General features: G+C 35.1%; 1 protein-coding gene across 3 annotated transcripts in view; it reads left to right on the top strand.

Annotated features, from left to right (window-relative positions):
• The window catches only part of COL24A1 (collagen type XXIV alpha 1 chain), a 364,391-nt gene that overhangs the window by 67,006 nt on the left and 272,394 nt on the right, over positions 1-24,991 (top strand). For all 3 annotated transcript variants that reach the window (XM_087866074.1, XM_045801865.2, XM_045801864.2), the window contains exons 8-11: positions 8,926-8,970; positions 13,887-13,940; positions 15,582-15,626; positions 22,849-22,902. In XM_087866074.1, the coding sequence (XP_087722200.1) occupies positions 8,926-8,970; positions 13,887-13,940; positions 15,582-15,626; positions 22,849-22,902 (198 nt within the window). The remainder of the gene's footprint in view (positions 1-8,925; positions 8,971-13,886; positions 13,941-15,581; positions 15,627-22,848; positions 22,903-24,991) is intronic.

The raw sequence follows: 24,991 nt of genomic DNA, 5'->3' as shown, positions 1-24,991 counted from the left end.
AAGGGGACAGATATAGTTTTGGATGACAGATGATAATGACTTCTTTATTTCTTTTTGCTGGAACGATCTGGAAATACTGAAATCCTTTCAATATAAGCCATACTCTAGTAATCTTGAAAATGGCTTCAAGAAAGTCGTGTGGAGCACCGTGAGAGCTCATGAAAACTGTTGAGATAAATAAACAGAAAGCTGATGTTGAAAACATTCTGAAAACTAGAAGTAATATTGAGAGAAATAATGAAGTGAATAAATCAGTAGCAATGTTTTTTTCACCCTTCAGTAGAGTTTATTTTGGTTTCTTCTTTTCCCCTTTTTTATCTCTCTCCTCTCAACTTTTTTTTTTTTTTAAACCAGTATTAACATCTTAACAAGCACTGTGTTTCCCCAGATTGACTGGTTACATTGCCTCAATTTAGCCACCCTCATGTCCTCTTATTTTCCTAGGAACTAAACTATGTTTTTACTTCCCACTAAGTGTCTAAATTTGTGCCAAAGGCAGATAAGTTGGATCCAGAGTGCATGCTGTCTTGGATGGAGGACAAGAGTCATTATTCTGAGCTTGGACTCCAGATGGAGTTTTAAATTGTTTTTTAATATAGCCAATCAGTTGCTATATTAATCTTGGAAGTCTGCTATTTAAAATTGTATGAACATTAACAATGATTTCAATTGGAGCAGTTTTTCTAGGATCAAGAGGATAAGCCAGATGGGAGCAGTTAAGCACATCTTAGCACACAGGCATGTAACTCACAGCAATTGTGATATATGATGCACACATTTTAATACAGATTTTTATGCATAGTGCATGGCAGTATTTTTCTGAATATCAAAAATACTAACTAGTATGTTTTTAGCAATAATTACAAATAATTGTGAATTCTTATTGTTTTAATGGGATTATTTCAATTATTTAAAAAAATTTCCATTACATATGAGGTACACAGTAAATATCTCTACAAAGTTGGAAAGGAAAAAAGCAGTGAAAGTATCAAGGGGAATGCACTGGGATTTATTAGTCACTCAAAAACTACACAGCTTTTCATAATCTATTTAAAACGAGGACAGTACTAAGGAGCTAAAATACTGAATGTCCATGAGAACAACAATAAAAAATCAGGATTGGCATAAAATCTGTGCCTGAAGAGAGAAATAAGGAGAGTTCTACTGTTTCTATAGAGTTATCTCTATAGATTATTTTCTCACTTGCCCACTATCCTGGTAAAAATCTGCAAAGCTACATTTTACTTTGGGTTGGTTTCCAGTCCAAGTGTAGTACTGAAAGTCTGATACAAATGCTGCTGCATTGGGGCTATTCTGGCCCCACTGTGGCCATCTCCTCTGCAATCCCCCATTCCCACTAATGGTAGGGGACACAGAGAGCCAGCCGGTGCAGTACTGAGCTCCCCCACAGGCAAGCCAGTGATTGCCGGCTTGGTGTAGTTTGCGGGACTTTGAAAACTTCCCTGTGTCCAAAGGTATTTCCTTCTGTCTGGCTTTTGTGATTGACATTTTAACATTAAGGACCAGTTTATTTGGCTAAAAGTATTTCAGCTTCCAGAAATTAAAAAAAAAAAAAATTCTGTCTTCAGAAAAAGCTACAATCTGTCATGTAGCACCATTTTGAAAATTAGTTTATCATACTCTTTTTCTCCATGAGAACTAGTTGAGAAGGACTGTTACTAGGTTTGATGGGACCAGAGTACAAACTGAGTGCTGATTAAAAGAAGTTAATGGGTGAGTACTGCAAAGAGTTTGGGGCAAATGTTGGCACAAGTCTGTTGTGTGCATGAGGGAAGTATGTTCCAAGAAGGCAAGGCAGGTAGAATAGAGAGGTTTGTGTGGTATTCAAACTATAATTTGAGTCCCCTCAAGTTCTCCATTTACCTGGGATCCTCCTTCTATTTATTTGTTTTTTAAAAAATTTAAACTTCTTATTCTTAGGACTTAAGGAAACGTATTGCCTTCTCCCAAGAAGTGCTTACATTCTCATAGTTATTGATTTTCATCTCATTTTGATTTCTTGCTTAGGGTTTCTTTTTTTATGGTCATCTTATCATTGTTTCTTAATTTTGCCATAGTTTCCTGTGGTTATTTTGGCCAAAACATGGTTAGAGGCCTTTGTCTGTATTCCTCAAGGCATTGTTGCTATGAGTCCTGTAGTGTGTGACAGGTTTCATTAGAAAGTTGGAATTACCTAATCTGTAAACTAATGCGTTACATTACAGAGAAATGCAATTTAATATTGATTTCAGACAACAGTGAAGTAGCAAGGGCTAAAGGGAAATATTATGAGTGACTTAGGAGTCCTTATGTGCAAGGACTATATTTTATTCACTGTGGTATCTCAGCCTGGTATCTGGCACATATTCTTAGTGAGTGAGTAAAGATTGCTGCTCTTAAGTTTAATTGACTGTGCCCTTTCACCCAGTCCTACTGGTCATTTTCTTCCTTAGTGTCTGCTTTTCAAATCAGTGCCCCTTCTCTCCTGTCTTATTTTCCCTGGGTCCTCTTTTCGGGACTTCATACCATTTTAGGTAGGCTGAGTAGAACTAGTTAACCTGTTTACTAACCTCTCAGTGATGTTGCCTTTCACATGATTATATATAAGGTTAGCCCACCTTTGCCGCAGCTTCTTGAAACTAGACAGAAACAAAAGATCCAGGGAAATTGCCTCAAAAAAAAAGAGCAGTTTCCTTCTGGAGATAAAATCTGTCACTAACTCTGGAATGCTACAGTTGTTTTAGTCATATCTTTTTGCCTTGCGATTCATTCAGGAAACCAGTGTTATATAAATAAGGTATAGTTCCTGTCTTCAAGAAGTTTACCGTCTAAAAAAGAAAGCACACTAAAGTAAATTACGAAAGTGAATTATGCTGTGGCAAGGGTAAAAATGAAGATATGGGAAGGGTATAGGACATAGTTGAGGGTTACCTGAACTTCCAGGGGCAGGAGGTGGGACAGTGTTTAGGTAACAGGGAAGGAGGCAACATCTGAAGTACATCTTGAGAATGAGCAGAGTTATCCTGATGATACTGTAGTTAGTAGCCATCTGTATGCTGTTTAACGCACGAGTGTTGGTGTAAAGACAGGCTCACAGGCAAGAAGTGGTTCCTCATGCCTGCATTACGAAGTGTGAGGCAGGAGGTGTTGGGAGATAAGGCTGAAGGGTATTCAGGGGCCAGCTTGTAGAGGAGCTTGTATCATGTATCACTGGTATTGTCCATTTATCAGGTAATAGAGAGCTACTGGAGGGTTTTAAGAAAGGGAGTGCCAGAGGCAAATCGTCTACTCTCCAGTCTCTTTGGTATTTTGCGGGGTTCTAGAGAGGAATGCTTCTACCTTTCTGAAACCTAAAGTCTAATGAAGGAGGCCCAAGATAGAATGGTAGGGTGACAATACAGAAGCTGTCTTATACCACAGGGGATGCTTTCTCACATAGTGGAAAAATCCTTATCTGAGTAAATATAAGTCTTTTCTATCTAGGGAAAAAAAAAAAAAAATATATATATATATATATATATATATATATATATATATATATATATATATATATATTCCTCACTTTGCATGGTTCCCATTACATAGATTTCAGTTACCATGTTTAGTTAAATAACACCAGTCTCCCAGCAATGTGTTTCAAATTTTACTTACCACAATTGTTAACTGTGATGAATTGCATAAAATACCAACTTTGCTACTGTCTCTTCAGTCTACAAAACAAAATAAATTTCAAAAACTACATAAATAACTGATACGTATCAAGACCAGCGACCAGTCACATCATTTCATTCAGGCTATTGGTGATTGTTCACTGCACATCTGTTACTCAGTTCATGCACAGACAGCAGAGTGTATAGTGTGTTCCTTCCTTGTGTCTCAGTGATAAAGCTATGCGCTATTTTACACAAATGGATAATCAAAAGTTGTAATTGACCAGCAAACATGAGAGTACAGCAAAATAAAGGAATGGTGACAACAGAGGACTTAAAATTGAATTGAATATAAATGCAATTATAGATGTAATAGCTGATCCTGGGACATGGCTGCCATTTGAGAGACTCTAGATGTTGCAGCCAGAGGAACATAGTGAAGGTTAACTTTTTGACATAAATAAGAAAAGGGTTGTGATGAATATGACGGAGATGTCCCAGAGGAGGTAACACCAGGTAAAAGCTTCACAGTAGAAGAACTTTTGGAACTATTTCATGACATTGAAAGTACAAAGGATAAAATGTTCAAAGTTGATCCAGACTTGGGAAAGAATATGACAATATGCCAAAGCATAGAAAATATGCTTGCTCAGTATGGTGATTTATACAAGAAGGCCAGCACTATTCAAACTACTCTTGATAGATTTTTTCAAAGAAATGACACTTTGTCAATGTTTTTAATGTTTTAAATTACATTGTACTCTAAATATGAGTTTAACATTTTTTCATTTCCCTACACAATTGTAACTGGCAGAATTTTTAACATTTTGACAAAAAAATGTAAAAGTCACAGAACATTTGTAGTTTTTCCCATTATAATATTGCTTTGCATGGTTTCAGCTTGGATGATCAGTTTTATGGTCTTGTGGCACCATGCCAAGTGAGGATGGCCTGTATATCAATGGTACCACTATCTTCCTTATGGATAAACATTTTATTTATGTATCCAAAATCTTAATTACTTGGGTCAAGTTCAGGTATATAACTTGAAATTTGTTTCTTTCCCATCTCTTAATATTTCTGATTTTGATTCTACTGTATCTACTGAATTTATTATTTAATCTGTTTTAAAACAGAGTTTGTTAATTTTCCTATTGGCATTCCTTAAGGAATATGTTCACATGAGTTTTTTTCAGTGTATTGATCCGAGAAAAATTGTATGTTGTTATTTACTGGACTTTTTTGTTATTATTCCTATGTAAGTATAGAAAACAGTGATTCAAATCATATTTTCAAAAGACTATCCTATAAACTAATTTTTAAAAATAAAATGCTAGGTCCCTAGACTGTAGCTATGCCAAAATTTAAATGTAGGCATTGTTCCCAGGAACTTATTCCCTTTACTTTTAAAAACTTTATAGACTAGTGTTTAAGTAGAAAATAAATAAGGAGTATAGTCACAGATATGGGAAATAAATGGAGGCCTTTCTACAATAGTGGTGCTAACTCCAGTATATTATAGAGATGTAATAATATCACATTAAAACGTAGCAAAGACATTCTTTGTCCTACTTATTTACCTTTCATTTTAAGATTAAAGGAATTGAGATGTCATATTAGATATTTAGAATTAGAATCTATTTTTGGGGTGCCTGGGTGGCTCAGTCGGTTGTGTCCAACTCTTGATTTGGGCTCAGGTCATGATCTCAGGGTCGTGAGATGGAGCTCTGCATCAGGCTCCTTGCTCAGCAGGGAGTCTGCTTGAGATTCCCTCCTCCTAAACACACACCCTCTCTGTCTTTTTCTCTCTCTAATAAATAAATGTTAAAAAAGAAATTAGAATCTATTTTCTACTCAAGTAACTCAAATCCATTCAAGTCTTTACATCAGTTCATTCATTTATCCAAGTCTCATCATTGATTAATTAATGGGCACTTCCTGTGAGCCAGGCACTCTTCTAAGCACTGAGGATACCACACTGAATAAAATAAAGAACTTCAGTTTAAACTCTGTAAGGAACTTATATGCCATCTCTTACTCTACGACTAAAATCTTATTTATAATTATCTTTCACTATACTATAAAAGTCTCCAACCTGACCCATTCTCTTCCATTCTACACATCTCAGTCTCTATTGTGTATCATATGCCTGAATCTGTTTTTTCTTCGATATATACAGCAATCTTACTTAAATTCTTCCTATGCCTCTAAGCCCAAATTGACTCTTAAATATGCTTTTGGTTTTCATTCAATGAAAGCTAAATTAAAAAAAAAAAAAAGAAAGTAGTGATTTTCTTATAGAACCAAGTAACCACAGAATGCTAACAATAAAAGGTAATTCAGCCCCTCCCCCCTGCTAAGTACCTGAATTTTTCTTTCTTTCCTTCCTAAAAAGTAGTTTAACCTAATTAAAAAAAGGATTTGACTGACCTGACTTGTTTTATTTAGGCAAAACTCTTTATTCCAAGTAACTTCATTGGCTACTGGCCAGACTTCATATTGGTCTCCGTTAGATCAAGTGTCGTGTCCTGTGGCTGACGTGGAGTAGGACTGAGTTCATAAAGAAAAGATCATGACTGTTGCTGCCCCCTTATTAGACTCTCTGGATGTGGAACGATCCCTTCAAAGGAAATTGTAGATGCAGACGATACCATGTTTAACATGTCTAGTTCACCATTATAAAGTGTTTCAGATGAAGTAAATTAAAGAAATCGTACTGCCACTGCATTTTGCTTCATCATGGCCTGGGGGAGGGAAGAAACTGGTTGGAAAAACATACGGTAGCCAAAGAAAGGGAAGCATGTGGTTAGACTCAAGTATTCGCAGAAATAAACATCAATAAGTAAATAAATAAAATATACTTTAATAAAAAAAAAAAAAGGAAAAGGAAACAGGCTTAGACAGAGGTTTCTCTACCTGTGCGCCTGTTACCCAGGCTCCTTGTTGCTCATCTTCCAGACACTTCTCGGGAGCTTCTTAGCTCCCACCGTCCTAGAGCTGCTGTCCCATCCTAGGGAGCCCCCACCACTGCCTTAATGCTGAAGACATTTCTTATGTTCTATTATAAGAAGTGAAGAAACTTAGGATAATATTTTTACTTGGGGAATCTCACCTAACACTTGGACAACTGAGAACAGTATGTCTCATCTTTTGTAATTAGGCTGATATTTAGCTATCTTAGAAAAAGTATAAACTCAGAGCAAAATTGAGTTACAACATTGGGTCTATTAGATGCTGTTGGTAAATGAGTAATATTAATAACACCATGTTTATGAAATATGTAATTCCTTCGGTTGCTTTGTCTTGGTGATCTATAATTAACGTTTGTGTACATTGATGAGAATCAGTCTGTATTTGACAACTACATGCGTAGAGATTAAGTAGAGGGCAGGATACCCAGTTCTTGATAAATCTGTCAAACTGATAGGATTCCACCTTGCTACCTGTATCACTTTGGTCAAATCATTTAATTCTCAGAACTCTTTTCTTGTCTGTGAAAATGGGGGAAATGCCTGCTTTGTGGTATTGCCATCGAATTAACGGAGGTATTTGGTAGTGGCTGGTACAACATCTGGCACATAGTAGCTCAATGAAGTTCCTTACTTTCTTTTCCCCCTCTTTTTTCCCTCCTTTCTCATGACCACTTCTCTGTTCTCTTTCTAATAGTCTAAACACAAAAGGACCAAGCTCCCACAGAACAGTCCTTTTCCTCTGCCCTCTTGTTTTTTCCTTTTGTTACTTCATTGTGACTAATACACTTACAATAATATAGAGATAACACAAAAATCTGTCTCCAAGCTTTTCTTAACTTTCCGGTCTTTTCTCTGGTTCCCAAGAGACCTGTTTACTTTAGCATTTTGTTGTTGCTTTCAGTTTAACATCTCAGAAGCTGCTTAAATCACTTCCTTACTTTTCAAATAGGCACCTTTTCTAATTTCCTCATTGTCTAGCCAAAGCATTACTTCCTTCTCTAATTCATTAATACAAATTGATTAATCCTGAATGACTCTTGAATGCCATTATTCTATATCCTGAAATTCTAAAAACTTATCTTCAGTTTGCAGTACATTAATTTGAAGTTTTTGATATTTGTAAGCTCAAAATTATTTCAGTTTTTGAGTTAGAATTTGTTTAAAATCCTACGAGGTTCTCTCCTTTTTTTAGATTTATTTATTTGAGAAAGAGAGAGAGAGAGAGAGAGAGAGAGTGAGTGCACATACATACACACACACACATGCTTGAGGGAGAGGGGAGGAGGGAGAAAAGCAGACTCCCCGCTGAATGCAGAGCCCATCTCAGGACCCTGAAATCATGACCTGAGCCAAAACCAAGAGTCAGATCCTTAACCGACTAAGCCACACAGGCGCCCAGAAGTCTTATGAGGTTCCTAAGAAAAGGAACTTTTTCTTGTTTTTTTGTATATGTCAAAACCTAATAAACAGTAGGTTGATTTACTGATTGTTGATTAGAGCTATACAAATAAACTCTAAAGTGTTCCTTTATTTCTTTCTTCCTTCCTGTTCTTTGTTTGGCTTCCTTCATTTTGCTCACAGATCTTTCTAGAAGAAAAAGGATATTATCTATTTTATATCTTTGGGTGTTAGTAATGGAGATTAAAAATTTGATTTTGGTTCTATTATATGGAAAAAGAATTTTTCGACACTAATTTTTAGCTCTATAAAACCCTTTTTTTCATAGGACCCATGAGCAGCCTTTTTGATTTTTCTTAGGTCATTCATGGAATGTGATGACAATGATTTGGATTAGAGAAACTGCCAGATTATGGTCCAGTTTTTCAGTAATTACAAATAGATTATGTCTGAGGGCATTTTGCTTCAGCATTAGTAAACTAAAACCAACTTGATAGAGCCCGCTTTTGGGCTTTGTGCTGGGCATGGAGACTGCTTAGGATTCTCTCTCTCCCTCTCCCTCCAACTCTCCCCACTTCTAAATAAATCAATCAATAAATAATAAACTAAAATCAACTTTTAAAAAGCTTGAGTAAAATTTAACAGATCCACTTCTGGATACCAGCTTTATATAAAAGATGCTGTTTTTTATTCTCTATTCAATACTATGCTACCATTTTTGTTGATAGTAACAAATAATTCAAATATTCATATTAAAAAGATGAATAAGAAATAAATTTTAAGAATTAAATATGCATTGGATGAGGAAACCAAAAGTTGGGATAAAAAAACAAATTAGAACTTTGCCCAGTTTTTGGTTTGTATGAGCTTACTGTTCATAGCATGTCTTCACCTTAACCTTACAGGGACTCAAAGGCTATCCAGGGCTCCCAGGACTCCGAGGTGAACCAGTAAGTACTTCATTTATAAAACTTGTATCTTCTCCAGTAAAAAAGATACACAGTAGTGAACTCTATTGAGGGATTATTTTCCCCAACTTATTAAGATTTTCTTCTCAATGATTTTTACTCTATTTAATGCAGGACAGACTTTTTCAATTGATCATGTTACAGGTTGGTTTGTTTGGTTTTTTTTTCCCCGAATCCCTGACTGACTTTAACTGTCTGTCTAACATGTTCCAGAACAGCAGTTCTTAAACTTTTGAGGTTCATAAGCCCCTTTGAGAATATTATAAATGATATGAACACTTTCCCCAGAAAACACACTTATTCATGCACATGCATGCACACATGTACACATACACACATTTGATTTATTTTCATTGTTTTGTTTTTATTTTTTCTTCACACATTTGATTTTTTTTTTTTTTAGATTTTATTTTTTTATTTGAGAGAGAGAGAGGGTGAGCAAGAGTTTGCTCGCACTTTTGCGCACACACACACAAATGGGGGGTGGGGTAGAGGGAGAAGCATGCTCCCTGCTGAGCAGGAAGCCCAATGTAGGGCTCGATCCCAGGACCCTGGGATCATGACCTGAGCTGAAGGCAGACGCTTAACCAGGCAGATACTTAACTGACTGAGCCACCCAGGTACCCCACACATTTGATTTTTTATACAGTTTCGGGAGTTTGCCTATTTACAAAAGCCAATTCACAGCTGTTAGTTTCCTGACCTTTGCATAAGGGAATGTAAATAAATTTTAATAAAAATCCAAATTAGAAGAGCACATGTGTTATTGCCCATTATACACATACGCACATAGTTAAAAGTCAGAATAGTTTGAGAGCTATTTAGTTTTTAATGATGCTATTCCTTCTCTCTCCCACCAGAAAATAATATATTATATGTCATAGGAAAAAAATAAAGCCACATTTCTTGTTTTCAATACAGTGTGTACTAGGTCAGTATAAATAAAGCAGTGAAAAGGGTAAGAGATTAGAAACTTTCTAGGGTGATGGATACCATTACTGGAGATTCAGCAAAGAGCCTCAGGAAACCCTAAAGAGAGCTCCAGAAAGAAATGTGATAGAATGTCCCTGAGGGAAAGATATAAATGAAATAAAGCTAATTTTCTCTTTCATTCATGTTAAGTGGGACAGTACACTCTGTTCAGTCCCTGAGGCACAATTTTTCAAGATTACTAATTACTAGATATGGCAAGTAAAGTAATATATGTATCTGTAACAAGTGCAATCTTGGTTTCTTGAAGATCAAACAAGTGCTGAAAAGCGTTTATGGGGAAAAAGTCAGAAGAGCAGGAAGGATTAGTTCCCTGGGGAGAAAAAAAATCTCTAGAAAACTGCTTTGATACAAATGTATGGGTTCTAATAAAGAAAACCTAATATTTCACAAGTAAATGAAAAATTGACCATGTTAATACTAACAAGTGTTCTCACAACTGCTCTATAACCTAGTTCTGAGTATACTTGTTACTGTTCTGAGAGTGGTATGCATTTTAGAAGAGTCTAAAATCAGTTTTAAAGGTTGGAAAATGTATTTTGGAGCAGTTATGGCTTTCCATTCTATTTATTTCCAGAAGAAAGGGAAAATTGGTGACAACTGTGAAATACAACTAAAATCATTTTGCATTTTAACTGTGAACACACTGTGGATATTAAGAGGAGCATAACTAATTTGCTAGGAGACATTTACTTCTGGAAAATTTGTAAATATCTATAAATTGGTCAACAAACACTTGGAAAATACTTTTATCATCTATGCAAGTTCTAGTAATAAGAGCTGTCATTTACTGAGTTCTTATTAATTGCTAAACTACCTACTATTAACTATAACTTCCAGTAGTATAATTATTGAATATTTCCATATGTTAACTAATTTAATGCACAGCAATGCTAAGAATTGTTGCCGTTTCTCCCACTTTTAAATATATTTCTACACATCGTTCTGTTTTCTCCACACAGTAATCCTGTGACCTAGATATTATTATTATACTTTACTCATACTACTTGGTAGCAGTGCTGGGATTCTCAACGAAGTCTGATTGTCTCAGAGTGTGTGCTTTTAATGCTTGGTGTTAGAAGTAGGATTGGGGCGGGTTTCCTATTCCTAATTTCTCCAGAGTCTAGAGATAAAACTTTGTGTCTAAATTGCTCCATTTAATCTATAGATTTAAGTGGGCCAAATTTTTTTTGTTTTTAACCATTTTTAAGTGCATAGTGGATTTTAAGTTGTAGTGTTTACTTTGAGTTTCTTTTGAGCTTCTGTGGTTGTCACAGTGATTTTAGGGTGCGGTTGGCTTAGACACGTTTATGCCATATAAGACTGCTGGAGGCCTACTTGTTTACTCCGTTTACCGCCATTCCAGGATGGCAGAATTTAGCCACCCAGCGGAATTCTTTTGTGTATTTCTCTTTGCAGCTGGAATGTGTTAGATCTCTACATGTTGCCTTAACACCCTCTATGAAATTCCATTCAAAATCAGATTCCCTTTATGTCTTAAAACAGATTGCTTTTTAATAGAGCTCAATTAATCTAATTTGGCTAGGAGAGGAATGAAAGTGATGGTGGTTGGCCTTAGCCAAACAGTGACCTACAGAATAAAAACAGCCCTTCTAATTAGTTTCACCCCTTTCTATTGGCATACCCAAATATAAGGTTTTGTGAATGTCTGGATATAGGCCTGTGTATTTTAGAATTGGATGAGGCGTAAGGAAGCAGTTGTAAATAGACAGGAGCAAATCTCATAATTAGAGGGTTTTCCCTAGAATACTATTGGAAGTTATGTACACTTCAGAACTACACTAGGGAAGCAGCCTTGGATGATGGTCGCTGGAATTAAACATGCTGACTCATATCCTGGCTTCCCACATACTAGCTAAGTGACTTTCCCCTGGTGACAGACACTATATGTCTCATTTTTTTAATCTGTAAAATAGGGATAATGACACCTACGTTATAGGGTTTAGGCAGATTAAATAAGATAATACATATAATATACTTGAAATAGTGCCTGGCATATGATAGGTGCTAAATGAATGTTATTATGGGAATATAATATATATTGTACATCATTTTAATAAGGTAATATTTAGTACAGAAATATGGTTTCTGGAATTCATAGGATACATCTCTCCATATGTAGATAAAAATTTTATTCTGTACTTCTCAGAAAGCCACTGTTTTATTTACATTCTGTTAAATTGTCCTTTGTCATATATATATATGGATGAATGTCTGTATATATATATGTATATATACATATATATGCATATGTATGTGTGTGTGCATGACATGACAACTTTTGTCAGATTGTCTGAGTTCATATCCAGGCTCTGCTACTTCCTCACTGTGGCATCTTGGGCAAGTTTCATAACTTCTCTGTATCTTACTTTCTTCAAATGTAGAATAGAGAAAATAGTATCTATCTCATAGATGTAAAGTTGATGTAACGTGCTTGGCATAGTGAGTGGCCCATAAAAAGGGCTCAGTAAATGGTAATTGGTGGAAGAAGGGGAGAGGAGGGAGAGAAATGAGAAGAGAACAAACCTGAGAGAAATTCTGAGAAAAGTGGAAATAAATATATATTAGGAGCCTACATGTCTAATAAAATGGGAGGGCAAAAATGTTCATCTATGATCCTCCATTTGCCCTTTCCTTCATCTATTCTTTCTATAGATTTTCCAAAATTTTAGGAGTTTTATAGTGTTTCTGTACTTAACGTGAAGGTAACACTCTTCTGTGTGCTTCAGAGCAGAAGGGCAAAGGGCTAGTGTCTTTTATCTCTCTTCCAAACAATAAGAAGGAAATGAATTTTACATAATAAATAAGTAATCCATGAAATTTACCATTGCCATCACTATCTGAGATTAAGTAAAAGCAGTTCAACATACATTCTTTTGGCATTTCCTGGTTCGAGAATTATTTAATAGACCTAGACTCTGGATTAACTAATGAATGAATGAATAATTTATCAATGAAAGAAAGTAAAGACAAAGTGGAGGTATTTCTTCTCACTTGACTCCCCCCCAGTTCTGTAGCAAGTTTCCTTTCTTATGCCTTTGAGTCTCCATGTATCAGCCTTTCTTCAGCAAACCTTGTTTTAAAATTAAAAATACAAAGTTGTCTATTTAAAATGAGTTTACCATCCAAAGTTAGTTTGAATTTTAAGATAGATCTATGTCATGATAAAGGTACTTACCACTCAATATCCATTTCTTAATCAGACCTGGTGTAAGAATGAGTTTACTTTAGGAAGGAAGAAGAGGTTGGTTCTGAGGTTCACTGCCCCTTTTATTCTTCTGGGGCTCATGCTTAGACAGTCAAGGAAAGTTGCAAGATGATTGAGATAAGAAGGAATTCAGTATAAAAAGATACTGGTTATTAAGAAATGTACCAACTCTTTTTTTTTTTTTTTAAGATTTTATTTATTCATTCAACAGAGAGACAGACAGCCAGCGAGAGAGGAAACACAAGCAGGGGGAGTGGGAGAGAAAGAAGCAGGCTCATAGCAGAGCAGGGAGCCCGATGTAGGGCTCGATCCCAGGACCCCAGGATCATGCCCTGAGCCAAAGGCAGACCCTTAATGATTGAGCCACCCAACTCTTTTTCTACCATAAGTGTCTTCTTTCCGTAGTGCTGGATTTTTCCATCCTAGATTTATCATTTATAGTCAGTGTCTCATTTAGGGCCCCTAATCCAACAATTTCATTATTTTTTAAAAATAATTTTGGCTCATTTTTATTTCATATAGGTGATTTCAGACAGATAAACAATATGCAGGATGCTTAGTACTTTTATGGAGAAAAAAATTCTTTATTAACTTGGGTATTATGATTGTGCCAAATTTGTTTCCTTGGGCTTTGTTTGGTTTTGTTGTATTGTTCTATTTATTTTATTTTTTATTTCAGGGAATTCCAGGATTCACTGGTAATATTGGTTCACGTGGTTACCCTGGCAGGCAGGTGAGGTAACTATATTTACACTTCTCCTTTTATGTTCCTTTTCATTAATGCATTATATGTTCTGATTTTCAGAGTTAATGTTCGAATAATATTTGGTTTATTTCTATTAAATAATGAATTACTCATGGCAAAATAATTTCAAAATTAAAACTAAAAATGCTTAAGAAATGTTACTATAGAAAGTTTTGTTTAAGATGGTAGTGGGGGGGCGCCTGGGTGGCACAGCGGTTAAGCGTCTGCCTTCGGCTCAGGGCGTGATCCCGGTGTTACGGGATCGAGCCCCACATCAGGCTCCTCCACTATGAGCCTGCTTCTTCCTCTCCCACTCCCCCTGCTTGTGTTCCCTCTCTCGCTGGCTGTCTCTATCTCTGTCAAATAAATAAATAAAATCTTAAAAAAAAAAAATTTAAAATGGTAGTGGGGTTTTTAAACATGTGTGATGTGATACAGTGGAAATTTCAAAATTAAAATACCCAAGGGTCTAATAAGATTTTAAAAACAATCCTGCTACTGATTTTACAATACTGCCACTCACTATAATGAAGTAATGGTAAGAGTTAAGACTGTATAACAAGCATCATTTTTTAATAGCAGAGTTATAAAAACTTGAGACACAGTTAGGCAGTGCTGTGTATACCACTACTGAATACTTTTATCTGAAATGAATTCAAGTCTTTTTATACAGTTTTGAAAATTCATTTTAAACATTTCTTGTTTATTTTCCTCTCATTTATAACTTTATCTCTTTCATATAAACTAATAATAGAACAAATTTTCTTTCTGAGGTTTTCATGAATTAAAGACTTACTCTTCAAATTAATTATTCATTTAGCATACTAGAAAACCATAGTTATAATATCTTTTTTATTATGAGGGAAATTGGGGCGCCTGGGTGGCACAGCGGTTAAGCGTCTGCCTTCGGCTCAGGGAGTGATCCTGGCGTTCTGGGATCGAGCCCCACATCAGGCTCCTCCTCTGGGAGCCTGCTTCTTCCTCTTCCACTCCCCCTGCTTGTGTTCCCTCTCTTGCTGGCTGTCTCTCTCTCTCTGTCAAATAAATAATAAAATCTTAAAAAAAAACAAAAAACAAAAAAAACCAGAATGAGGGAAATGAAAATGCCAAAAAGTAACCTGTAGTTAACAAAATTTCATATTTTGGGCCTTTAAAAATACATGCAGAGTATACTATATTAGAGTCTTACCACCAAGTGATGATTTCTGTTATCTGAAACATACATAAATACTCAAGCATATGGACATTGATCTGAAGTTAAAAATGCCTTGATTTTTTTAAAATTATGGGAATATATTTTAGATAATTTAATTAGAAATGTTTTAAAAGAGCATGGTTTTCCAATGAGAAATAATTTAATTAGAATTTATTTTTTGTATGTTATAATGTGTATTAATTTACCTTATTTAAGTATCTAAAATATATTTTTGTATAAATTATATATATAGTGCCTCTTTTGGTTCTGAAATTCTAAAACTCCTTGAACATATATAGTCTTGATTAAGTATACCTAGTTCTGAATTTTATACTTGTAAAAATGATACCTCTTTATATGTCTATTTTATTTTATTTATCAACAATGCTTTCAAAATACTGTAGAAAGATAATGATGTCTTTTGTTCACACTAGGGTTTAGCTGGACCAGAAGGTAATCCAGGTCCTAAAGGTGTACGAGTAAGTAAGCATTCTCATCATTTTGTAAGCACGCTTGCATAAAAGTCGAATGAAGTATATAAAACAGGTGTCAGTATCACCCTTCCGTAGGAACTTTGAATGTGATTCCAGGTTAGCCTGAGAAAAGACGTACATTTGTTTAATAGATACTTTCACTGTTAATGGCCACAGAAAACAGTCTTACAGTAGTAGGTTTTACCTCATTCTTTTCTATTACTTTCTGGCTCCTAGCATGTCTGCTATGTTAGAATGGACTCTATCAACATTTGTAGTATAATTTATATACGAACATATATAGACCTAAGAAATCATGATAAAAATTATGAATAGGCAAAAAATATTCATATTAATTTCAAGGCTGAGATAGTATGATACAAAAACTACCTGGAGTAAAAAAAAAACAACCCTGCAAAGAAGGAAATAAGCTTATCATATCAAGAATATACCATTGCACGTCAAACCACTAAAGAGTTTAGTCACTTTTGGGGCACCTGGGTGGCTCAGTTGGTTAAGTGTCTGCCCTCAGCTGGGGTCATGATCTCAGGGTCCTTAGGATTGAGTCCTATGTTGGGGCTCCCTGCTCAGCGGGGAGTCTGCTTCTCCCTCTCCCTCTGCTCCTCCCCTGCTTGTGCTCTGTCTCTCTCTTTCGCTCTCTCTCTCAAATAAATAAATGAAATCTTAAAAAAAAAAAAAAAGAATTTGGGGCGCCTGGGTGGCACAGCGGTTAAGCGCCTGCCTTCGGCTCAGGGCGTGATCCCGGCGTTATGGGATCGAGCCCCACATCAGGCTCCTCTGCTAGAAGCCTGCTTCTTCCTCTCCCACTCCCCCTGCTTGTGTTCCCTCTCTCGCTGGCTGTCTCTATCTCTGTCAAATAAATAAATACAATCTTTAAAAAAAAAAAAAAGAATTTAGTCACTTTTAATTATTAAGGGAGTGAAAAAAAATTACTGTGAAAGCTTATGTAATGTGCTACAAATTAAAATCAAAGCCAGTCTAGGAAAAATTAGAAAAAATAAACTGGAATTTTTTTTAAAATTCTCTATTTTTAATAGCAAGTTATTTTCTAGAATCTACATCTATGCCTTATATTATCTAAAATACCCTTTTGAGGGGTGCCTGGGTGGCTCAGTCAGTTAAGCATCCAACTCTTGATTTCGGCTGAGGTCATGAGATCAGGATGGTGAGATGGAGCCCCCTTTCAGTCTCCTTGCTGGGCGTGGAGCCTGCTTAAAATTCTCTCTCTTCTTTTCCCTCTACCCCCTTCCCCCCCCCTTAAAAATATAAATAAAAAATAAAATATCTTTTTCAAATAAAACAAAGTATTTAAACAGTGTGATGCTTTAAATTTTTAAAATTCCTAAATAATACTTTCATATGTATTTTTTCTTTTATTTTGCCATCAATCGTGTGAAGTAATATTACAGATGAGAAAATAGCAAGCTAAGGAATTTACACAAGTTGGCAAAGTCATAGCTGGCCAAAGAACCAAAGTCTTCTCACCTCTAGCTATGTATTCTTTCCTCTATCCTGTATTGTCTCTACCCTTGTAGTAAGTGAAAATATAATGGAGAAAAGTCATGTATTTTTTTTATTAGAAACTGTACCAAAAGCATGTATTGACTTGGATCTGGGAAGTAGAGAATAGTGGTCAAGAACCTGAACTTTGGAGTTAGACAAGCCTGCTTTTTTTTCCCTTCATTTTAAAAATCTTATTAGATAATGATAGTGAAACTTACCTTTAAGGTAGTTATGATAACTCCCTGAGCTTAACATTCTTAAACCATAGTGTCTAGCATATAGAATGCATTTTCTATGCAGACTGGATCATTTTATTGGAATTTGGGAGTCTTTTCTGTGCATGAACTCATAACTCCAAGACATGTTATTTGGTATCATGCAGTTTTCTCTTACTATATTTTCTCATCTTGCTTCAGTGATTCCCAGAACTTCTCTAAATTCTTCTTTATACCACTATATTATACATCCTTTTGCACTGTATTATACCTCCTTTTGTTGCTTTTTTCCTCACTTGTATGGAAACTATTGTCTAGGTTGTAACCCTTTTTAAGTTGTAATTTTAGGTTTTGACAGCCAGCTTCATAAAAGCATTTTTTTTAAATTAACAAATATAATTTATTTTCTGATTGATTTAATTGATTTGATTCTTTAATTTTCCTTTGGGAATACAGGAGGATTCAGGAAGCCCATTTCTTTAGGCTTGGCATTCATAGAGGGTGTCAAATGTAGACTTTTATGTTAACTTCAAATCTGCATTTGATTAAAAAGACAAAAGCACACTGACAGGTTTATAAGATGTTTTTCATTTAATTTGTGTCCTATTACTGCACTGTACCACATGCTATACACTGTAAATTAATATTTTTATAAATCATGTTGATAAATGATCTTTTAAAACATTATTTGATTCCATCTTTTGGTGTTATGATATTACTTTTATTTTTTTTTAAGATTTTATTTATTTGAGAGAGAGGGTGTGCAAGCACGAGCAGGGCAGGGAGGTGCAAAGAGAGAAGGAGAAGCAGACTCCCTGCCAAGTGCGGAGCTGGATGCTCCTCGATCCCAGGACCCCAGGATCATGAGCTGAGCCGTAGGCAGTCGCTTAACCAACGGAGCCACCCAGGCGCCCCAATATTACTTTTATGTTAAATGTATATTTTGTTACCCTCTTTTGGCATTTCTTTGTGTAATGATATGCTCGGTGCCTCAACGAGTAGAAGTGTGTAGGGCCTCTCCTGACTTTTTAGTGGCCCTGCTGGTGACACAGAATTGCCTCGAACTGGATATACAACCTTCAATCTAAAATGAAAAAGCATATATGTTATTATTTTTTTAATCTTCTTTGCTTCATTACACACTAAACTCCAGTTTAGGGATAGTGTCTTGAGAATGACCACAACCCCATGTGATTTCTTAGTGGGTGCCGCTGGCATTTTATTTCTGTTATCATCAGCATAATTACTAAGAAGCCTTTATGAAACACCTACTGTAATTACTCATTAAAATCTTTAATTGTAAAATGTTTTTGCACCCTTTTCAGGCTATGTTGAGTAGAGGTCTTTCTCCTGAGTTCTCAGTTGATTACTCAGTTCAGTGATAAGTGTACACCAGTTAGGGTGTCTATTCTTTTTATTTATAAGCAAAAATTCAGTTGTATGTATTAAAACAGAAGTCTTTTTAAACTTGAGGCTACCTGTAGCTGGTGATTCTGAAAATATGTATAGCATGTCATCATAATCCTAAATGTTCTGGTATCAGGAATGTTTTTGGATGCTTCATTTTATAAGAAACTTTTCACATCCTCCACATGCTTGGCTTTTAAGCAAACTAATTATAGATGCTTTACTTATTAAAGTTAAGGAGAAGGAAACTAATTTTGTCTTTTAAAAAAAATTTTGCTTGTTCATACGTACTGTAGAACATAGGGAATTTTAAAGGTGTTTTTCGTTGTCAAAGAAAAGTGCTGCTCTTACTATGGCAACACCCAACTAGCTTTCACTCTCAGAGATTAAGTCCCTCCCAAGGTTCTTATTCCAGGCAAAACAGAAATGATTCCTGAGATATTTACTTAAAAACATTGTAAAATCTACATAACATAAAAATTTCGACTTTATCCTTTTTTAAGAGTACAGTTTAGTGGTCTTAGTTTGGGCTGCTATGGTAGAAGTATGATATATAGACTGGGTGGTTTAAATGACAAACATTTGTATCCCACAGTTCTGAATTCTGAGAAGTTCAAGATCAAGGCACCAGCAGATCCAGTATCTGTGATGACCTACTTCATGGGCTGTAGACAGTTGCCTTCTCACTGTATCCTCACATAGCTGAGATAGCATTCACCTCTAATCCCATTCATGAGGGCTCTATCCTCATGAGCTAATTGCTTCCCAAAGGGCCTACCTTGGAGTACCATCACATTGGGGACTATGCTTCAACATATGCATTCAGTCCGTAGCAGGAGGCATGAAGTACATTCACATTGTTGAATTACCCCTGTCCACCTGCAGAACTTTTTCATCTTCCCAGACTGAAACACCGTACCCTTTAAATAGTAACTCCTCATTCTTGCTTCCCCCCAACTTCAGGCAACCATTCTACTTTCTGTCTCTATGTTTTGACTACTCTAGGTATTTTATTTAAGTGGGACCATACAATATCTATCCTTTATGATTGGCTTATTTCTCTTAGCATGACTGTCTTCAGGATTTATCCATGTTGTAGCATGTGTCAGAATTTCTTTCCCTTTTAAGTCTGAATAATATTCCATTACATGTATATACCATATTTTGTTTATCCATTCATCTGTTAAACATTTGGGTTGCTTCTACCTTTTGGCTATTGTGAAGAATGCCATTCTGCTTCTACAAATGACATTTACTTTTTAAAAAAATCTGAATTCTTTCTTAATGTATATTATTATGGAAGCATTCACTCTGAAGTCACCCATTCTCTGACTAAAGTAGCCGTTATAGGATTTAGTTAAAATGGCCTCCTGGATCTCTCCTTCAAATTCTCTTATACTTGGGCTCTTCTCTGTATCCGTAAAGTGATTCTCCTTTTCCCACCTCCATTTCAACCTCTCTCTGGTTTAGTGATAATTTTTTGTTTTCTTCTCAGAGCTCTAGTTTACCTATAAGGCCTCCAACATACCCGTTCCATAAATCTTGTCTCTCTTTGAGTCTCACATCTCCAGTTCCTGTCAAGATAATTCCATTTGAATGCCTCAACACCATAAACTCAAAATGATGAAGAGGACTTATCCTCTTTCTACCAAATAGCATTCCTATTTGTTTTCTATATTTCTACCAGCAGTTACCATTTGCTTATCAGTCTAAGTGTAAACCTTAGAGTCCTCTTTGCTTCAGTCTTTAGAGACAGTTACAAAGACCTGTTGACCCACTGTAAACCTAGTGAATTTATTATAGACTGCAAATTCGATTGTATCAAAACTATGCCTAAATATTTTTTTAATGGCTCTCAGTATAAATTCCAAACTTTCCATCATTACGTAAAAACCTTTTCTTGATGTGGCCACTGTGACCCTTTCTAACCCCACCGCTTGCCTATCATGCGCATAGAGCTATTTGCAGTTCTGTATAAATGCCATGTCATGTCATTCCTATTGATTGAATGAGTGATAGTACATTGTTAGCCCTGCTCAAATGTTGCCTCCTCTGTAAAGCTTTCCTAAATCATCCCTCTGGGCAATGTTGGTCATTCTGTCTCTAAAGTTTCTGTTGTATTTTGTATTTATCACATCATATATCATATAATCATATTACAATTATCATATGATATTACAATTATTTATTTGTATGACCCTGTTTCCTAAAAAACTATGAACTTCTCGAGGGCACTGACTTTCATATTCATCTTTTAATTACAGTTCCTGGCACATAATGGGCACTTTTTTCCCCTCAATATGTAAAACTATTTGACCTAATGTTTATACATACGTATTTATTTAAAAAATAGATATTTATTGGGACACCTGGGTAGCTCAGTTGGCTAAGCATCTGACTCTTGATCCCAGCTCAGATCTTGATTTCAAGGTCATGAGTTCAAACTCCACTTTGGGCTCCACAGTAGGTGTGGAGCCTACTTAAAAAACAAAATAAACAAACAAAAACATTTATTGTGATGATGTGTAAGTCAGTTGAACCTTCTTGGAAGTGTTGCTTTGGCGGTTTGAATTGGGATATCCTGGACCAAGGCTGTTTTGGTAATTTTCTCTGGATCTGCTCACAGTTTTTCTTTTACACATGTGAATGGATTTTCTTTATTTTTCTTTATTTTTTATTTTAAATTCAGATAATTAATATAGTATATTATTAGTGTCGGGGGTAGAATTCGGTGATTCATCAGTCTTACGTAATGCCCAGTGCTCATTACATCACATGCCCTCCTAATGCCCATCACCCAGTTACTCTATTCCCCCACCCACATCCCCTCCAACAACCTTCAGTTTGTTTCCTATGATTAAGTCTCTTACGGTTTGTCTTCCTCTCTGATTTCATCTTGTTTTATTTTTCCCTCCCTTCCCTATGATCCTCTGTTTTGTTTCTTAAATTCCATATATGAGTGAGATCATATAATTGTCTTTCTCTGATTGATTTATTTCGCTTAGCATACTACCCTCCAGTTCCATCCGTGTCATTGCAAATGGCAAGATTTCTTTTTTTTTTAATGGTATTCCACATAATGGGCACTTAAATAATAGTTTTTGAATCAATGATCCAGGCTCATATTCCTTCAAATTTGGACCATTGAAAGAGCCTTCTAACAGGTTTTCCTACATTCATTGTTTCTTGTCTCAGATATATAATATATCCTATCAATAGATTAATGTTTTAGAAATACAGCCTAACCTTAGGGCACTACCACAATCCCCTAAAGGCAGTAGCTTCCAGTTGTCTAAAATATAAAGTCTAAAATTCTTAGCTTGAAATTTAAAGGTCTCCTTAATCTAGTCTCCAAACTATCATACGTTTTATCTTTTAAATTGTTGAAGAGATTATTATTTGCCACAGAGATATAACTAAGTATGTTAGGATAAAGTACATTGTATTGTTATTTATGTGTACCCCTTGTTGTCAGACCAGTTGGAATCTTCTTTAGGATACAATGGATCTTTGCTCTTCTCCAAAGCATCTTACAGGTATAATGTTATCCGTTTACCATTTGCAAACACTTCCTGAAGTTCTCTGTTTCCACTTCCTGTAATTGTTCTGCCTCTAGTTTCCTTTCTCCATCCTCTGCTTGTCAGGATTTTATCTACTCTGTATGCCTATCTCAAGTGCCAGTCTCTTTCGAAGATTTTTTTTTTTATTGCCTTTACCTCCTGCCACATTGGAATGAATTTCTTCTTCCTCTGTACTAAGTATCTTTTGAGATTTCCATTCTGCCTTACATTTTAGTTAATTATATATATTTTTCCCCACTATAAATTTTAACAAAGAAAAGGATTTGGTCTTGATTTTCATTGATCACTGTGTCTTAAGTTATGTTCCCTACTTTTTTGTTTTTAATGAAAATATTGATCTGTAACTTCTGGAAGGAAAGGGTTAAAGCAAGGGGAAGTTATTTATTCTGTTAAGCCTTGAAGTTTCATATTATTATGAAAAAATTTATGATCTCTATTTAGAGTTACTTGCAGGGTAAGTATTCAAATGAAATAATATAAAGATTATTTGCTTACTTTAAGGGTTTTATTGGCTCTCCTGGAGAAGTAGGGCAACTGGGACCTGAAGGAGAAAGAGTAAGTCCATTTCCTTAAAATATTATTTCTAAAGTGATATGCTTATAATAGTATGACAGAGGTTATAAACTCACATATCAGGCAGGTAATCTTATGGAGTGAAGCGAGCCAGCTTTAAGAAAAATCACATACCAGAAATATAATTAGATGCTCTGGAATTTTACTGAATTTTGTTTTAAGGAAGTAAAGATACAAATATATATGGTTAGCTATTTTAAATTCAATTTTTAAAAAACACAGATTGAAATATTAAAATATCTAATTATGAAAATTGCATTTTATAATTCGTTAATCTTTAAGCATAAACTCTTGACAGGTCTTATATTTTATAGTATAACGTACAGTAAATAATTCAGCCTCAGAAGATATATTTTTTGTTTAATTTAATAATGGAAGATAGCTGTTCACAAATGTAGGAATGAGACAGATAGCTACTGTGAGTAAAGGTACTTGTGAATAAAGATACAATCTTTGCAAAATGCTTGTTATCTTAAAACAGTTAATCAAGATTAGGTACAGAGTTCTGGCATTCCAACTTCATCATGTCTGGTTTTCAGTGTTGTATGCAATTCATTGGTTTCTATTTGTATTCCTTCATTTTACTGTCAGAATTCATTGAAAAAATAGAATTGAACAGTATTAGGTTTGAAAATAGAGTTACATTCAGAATTTAACATCCAACACTATTATTGCAGGTATGCTGAAGCCAGAGTTTTCATTTCTGGAAAGTGATTTTTGCAAGTGAAAGTAAACCAGATTATTCTTTGCTGGATGAATTTTTCAAGTATATAGTTTGAGTGAATTGTATCACATTTTTCTTGTAATCACTTGTGAATTTCCTGACAGAGAAGAAATATTCAGAGTTTAAATGTGCTGTAGTGACAATCAAAATGTCCAGTCTTCTTTGATGAGATGAAGTGAAGATTTTCCCTTGATGAATATATAAGTCATTTCTTTGACTTGTAGAAATATCTTCCGTGTGATCCCACAACCGAGCTACTTAATTGCCATGTGATACAGCAGACTTACAGATCATGTTTCCAATCTATTATGCAAAGAATTGAACTGCTTCTCATTGACCAAAGGAGTATATACAGTTTACATCGTTATTACTCTGCTGCTCCTGACATAATACTTTCTTGACCTTATTTCTAGTTAATGATGTAATAAATAAAACAAAATTATATGTCCTTGCAAAATGTTATCATCTTGGATTTAAGGATCCTATCACTGATCATCATTAGGCACACTGCCTGTAATCGTGATCACTAGTTTTGACCAGTCTACTTGAAAATATTAAGACCTGTCTCAAATCATAAATGTAAGGCCATTTTGTGTTATTACGGCTGTCATGGATAACATGTCCTAATATTATTTGGCTACTTCAAAATTTTCATTGAGAACTATGAATAATATAGCTAACTGGGTGTTGTTATTATGTTATAAAATGTGCACATGTAGAGAAGAGAGAAGAAGCGTAGAGAAGAGCAAACAAAGAGAGTATAATGCGAATCACTCCTGAAAACAAATAGAAAAATCCTCCCTGGGAGTCAGTAATATACATATGTGTGTATATATGACAAAGTGCTTATATAATTTTATCTGTATTATCCTTAGGTTTCCTTCTGAGATTTAGTGGAGCTACTAAAGTTATAAAAAATAATTACCTTATTTTTTGAGAAAAGGTTATCTATTAAAGATGTATAAAGTCTTAATGAAATGAATCCTATTGCTCACCCATACTCTTTTGATAAGATATTAGATGAGTATTTATCAGACACTATTGAATTGAAAGTGGATGGATTACTTCAACTAATGGTATCTTCTGACTTACCGTATGTACTGCAAATCCCAAGCTGCATAGTTCTGGCAGATTTCTTAGTCTCTAAGGCCTCTATGATTCTAAGACTCAAGGTGATTGTTTCAGTGAGTATATTTTAGACAGCAAGTATCAGAAAAACCCAACTCAAACTGGCTTAGAAATGAGAAAATTTTTAATAATGATGGTAATGATAATAGCAAACAGTATACTGAATGGTTATATGCAAGTCACTATGCAAATACTTTCTATGAATTAACTACTTTAATG

This window comes from Ursus americanus, chromosome 12 (assembly GCF_024610735.1).
Source record: "Ursus americanus isolate L20-20 chromosome 12, mUrsAme1.1.p, whole genome shotgun sequence".
NCBI lineage: Eukaryota > Metazoa > Chordata > Mammalia > Carnivora > Ursidae > Ursus > Ursus americanus.
This window is presented reverse-complemented; position numbering and strand designations above follow the sequence as displayed.